This window comes from Mytilus californianus, unplaced genomic scaffold (assembly GCF_021869535.1).
Source record: "Mytilus californianus isolate M0D057914Y unplaced genomic scaffold, xbMytCali1.0.p SCAF_6, whole genome shotgun sequence".
In the NCBI taxonomy this organism is placed as follows: Eukaryota; Metazoa; Mollusca; class Bivalvia; order Mytilida; family Mytilidae; genus Mytilus; species Mytilus californianus.
The window spans coordinates 112811175-112814758 of NW_026262712.1; the positions used below are offsets into that span (position 1 = coordinate 112811175).

At 30.9% G+C, this 3584-nt stretch overlaps 1 protein-coding gene across 1 annotated transcript; it reads left to right on the forward strand.

The window, feature by feature from the left end:
- The first annotated feature begins 290 nt into the window (after positions 1-290).
- On the forward strand, positions 291-3363 carry LOC127704510 (complement C1q-like protein 2). Its single transcript, XM_052208606.1, has 3 exons — positions 291-428; positions 2153-2221; positions 2739-3363. The coding sequence occupies exons 1-3, from the start codon at positions 344-346 to the stop codon at positions 3131-3133; spliced, it is 549 nt and encodes a 182-aa protein (XP_052064566.1). The 5' UTR covers positions 291-343; the 3' UTR covers positions 3134-3363.
- The last annotated feature ends 221 nt before the right edge of the window (positions 3364-3584 follow it).

The following is a 3584-nucleotide window of genomic DNA, read 5'->3' on the forward strand; positions in this document are numbered from 1 at the left end:
AAAACCAACACTTTCGTGTGAACGGACTGGAGAATATTTCTAATTACCTCATTGCCTTGTCTGACAGCAATCAAACAATTAAAGATTTAGAGGATATATTTTGAGTATACATTTTTCATGAAGGAAAGATCAATAAAAGAAGCTACTCCTACTCTTTTCGAATTTCGACTATTTTGTTTGTTTCTATTCATCTCTATGAAACATGCATATTGATTTTATTTGCATGTATTTTATATGTTAAAGTTTCGAATTACAGTTAAATCGCATGTCAAATGGTTCAACATGGAATTCAATGATATAATATAAGCCGGCTGCCTTCAATCCGTTACTTCCCAGCTCAGTCATGTCGAGGATGAAGTCTGCAGTCAGTATAGTTGTTATGATAGTTGTAACACAAATAGGACAAACATTTGCAGCTTGCAAGAAAGGTAAAACAAACTTCATAAATACATGTTTCTTGCAATTTTAAAAGTAGTTGATGAATGTTTAAAACTATTGAAAGTTGTGTGTTCAGTACTGGTTCTATAGCTTATTAATTATGATACACCAATTATATATTGTAATTGAAAACCATACGTGTCCTTATTCTGTATAAAAAAAAGGAGGATATCTGTATGGTGTGGAAAAATGTACGGATTGGAATTATATACACTAATTGACAGATTATGAAGGTCATAGCAAGTTTGTGGTCTTAAAATACAACTATATCCCTAGGTGAGGCCGAGGACTCTCAGGAAGATTAGTTTTAACTAATGGGATTATCCTCTTGAAATAAAGATTATTTATTCATTTATTAATTTATTTCAAGTACAACAAACTTAATATTATCCTCATAACAAGTCATTGAGAAGTGTTTCATTATACCAAACAAGATAACTTTGTAACAAATCTACAATACATCACCTGGAAAAATACAAATAGCCACATATGCATGCTTAAGATGAACTATAAAGTTTTTTTTGTGGTAATTGTAAATAATTTATTCACTGTAGTCAAAACCATGAATACTTGTGTAAAAATTGCTAATCATGTGATAACTGCTAACTGAAAACATTTTACCGTACACTAAAGCAGTCAAAGATTATGAAAAGAAATGATCATCTCATACCATACATTTGCTATATTGTTGTTCTTAACGTACATTGATTTATTTTCTGTACTGTACCAACATGTTGTTTTTTTTATTAATAACAATATATTATTGTATCCTAATATTTAAGTTTATTTAAGCGGTAATAGAAGTGAGTATTAAACAGCATAAGAAAGTGTTTAGACTGTCGGGAGTGTGTCAATACACAATTCAGACGAAATTTATTCTGTCGAGAATATTAAGACATCTTTAAGACAGTCAAGAATGTGTCAAGATATATTCAGACATCTTTAAGACTGTCAAGAATGTGTCGAGACATATTCAGACATCATTAATAATGTCAAGAATATGTCAAAACTTACATGTATCGAGACAAGTTTAAGACAGTCGAGAATTGGTCGAGACTAATCAAGACACTTTTCAGACTGTCGATAAAGTGTCGAGAAATTTAAAGACAAGGTTAATACTGTCAAGACATGTGTCGAGTAAAATCAAATAATGATACAGATAGTCGAGAGCAATTTCTAGTATCTAGGTACTTATTTAAGACAAATTCAGACTTTGTTAAGAATTTTTACAAAAATTTCAGACAAAAAAGAGAATATTAATTAAGTAAAAATTCATGCAAATTCAGACAAAAAAATGGTCTTTTTCAGACTTTTGGACTTTTGTTGTGCATTGTTGTACAATGAAAAATAAGTTCGAAAAAAACTCCCGAAAATATGATTACAAAACTATTGACCGTGGTAATGGTCTCAAAGCTTTGAAACTACTGACTGGTAAATAGTCTGTGGAATGAAATAGCACAAACTTCCTTTTTTGTATAGAAAAAACAAACTGTATAGTTATTGTACCCCTTGACGTCAGCGATAAACTGAACGTTTTTGTCAATCCATATCTCATTATGGCTGTGTATCATAATGTTCATTGAAACCATCTTTCGTAAGCACACATGTCTACGTCTGTTAATTAATTTATCAAATATACACAACCTTTCATTATGTTACAATAATGTGAACTATTTGTTACATTTTATATATTTTTTCGTAACTCATTTTGCAGATATTAGTTTATCTGATGACCTACTGGACCTGTTATGTAAATGTCGAAAAGAAAAGAATGCATTTGACGGTACGTTTAATTTTGTTTATTTTTTCTTTTTTATTTTCTTTTAGGTTTTATGCAACAGTTCTGAATATTTTTATATAGATCTTTTGTCTTTAGACATTTAAATCATACAATTTTTATATTTTAGTGTACCGATTAAGAAAGTTGTGAGACTTACTATGCGTATAGGTTTTGTTCCTTGTTGAAGGTCGTACGGTGACCTATATATAAAGGTTAATTGCTACGTCATTTGGTCTCTGGTGGAGAGTTGTCTCATTGGCAATCATACATGTACGACATCTTCTTATTCTTATATTTTCTGCAAATGCTTCTTACACTTTGCTCGGAAATTTTCATGACCAAAATTATTGAAAAACAATTTTAGTTCATTCAATATTTTGTCAAATGGAACTAAACTTTACCTGATATACTGAAGTTGTAAACAGTTAACTTTTTTTTTTCTTTGTTATATTTGTAATTAAGTGTGTGCTTTTTATTCATTGTCTATGTTTAAAGTATATAAAATTATTTTTCCCCCTAGGACTAACAAGTAAAACCCGTCCTGCGTTTACTGTATCACTGACTCCTACAAAAGCTCTTGCAGCAAAAGAAGTTATAAAGTTTAATAAAGTCTGGTTGAACACTGGTAATATTTATGATCCTAAAACTGGCGTGTTCACTGTACCAATGAACGGTTTATATTTGGTGTCAAGTTCTATGATGTCTACCCATGGAAAACATCTGCATTGTCACATGGTGAAAAATGGTCAGTTAAATGTAGGAGCGTTTGGTACAGGATATTCTCAAGGTACTTTGAATGCTATAATGGACTTGAAGAGGTACGACAAATTGTCAATAAAACAGGACGGTCAAAGTGGTGAGGTTGTGCATGGTACCCACTGGTCAATGTTCTCAGCTTACCTTATATCTGAATGAAAAAAAATAATTCATATCTAACTATACATCGTAGTTCTACTATGTCATTGTTTATTTTGTCCTATTGTCTTGGTGTATATTATTTGTCATTAAGGCATACACCCATTATAATTTGAGTGTGTGTGAGAAGTATACTGATTGTCATTAAAACTTTTCCATACATACCATATCTGGGATATTCAACATACCAGTTTAATTTAACTACCGTACTAATATACCTCTTTTGTTTATTTATTTGTTCTTTTATTTTTGTACAGTTTCTTCATTCGTTTTCTTGAAAGATGTTTATATTTCAAGAGCCGATCTATAGGTGTGGTTCGATGGAGTTGAATCCTCTTATAAAATACATGGAGAAAAAGACGCAAACGACTCATAATAAAACAGAAAAAACACTTTACCCTGGGGGAACATGATTCATCTATCAGATTTTTTGGCTTGAACTATGTTTAAG

Bases quoted from the DNA above. Each gene is read 5' to 3' on its own strand.
- LOC127704510 (XM_052208606.1), top strand. From the start codon at position 344: ATGTCGAGGATGAAGTCTGCAGTCAGTATAGTTGTTATGATAGTTGTA. The intron at 429-2,152 runs GTAAAACAAACT...CTCATTTTGCAG, and splicing joins ATTTGCAGCTTGCAAGAAAG to ATATTAGTTTATCTGATGAC. The intron at 2,222-2,738 runs GTACGTTTAATT...TTTTCCCCCTAG, and splicing joins AGAAAAGAATGCATTTGACG to GACTAACAAGTAAAACCCGT.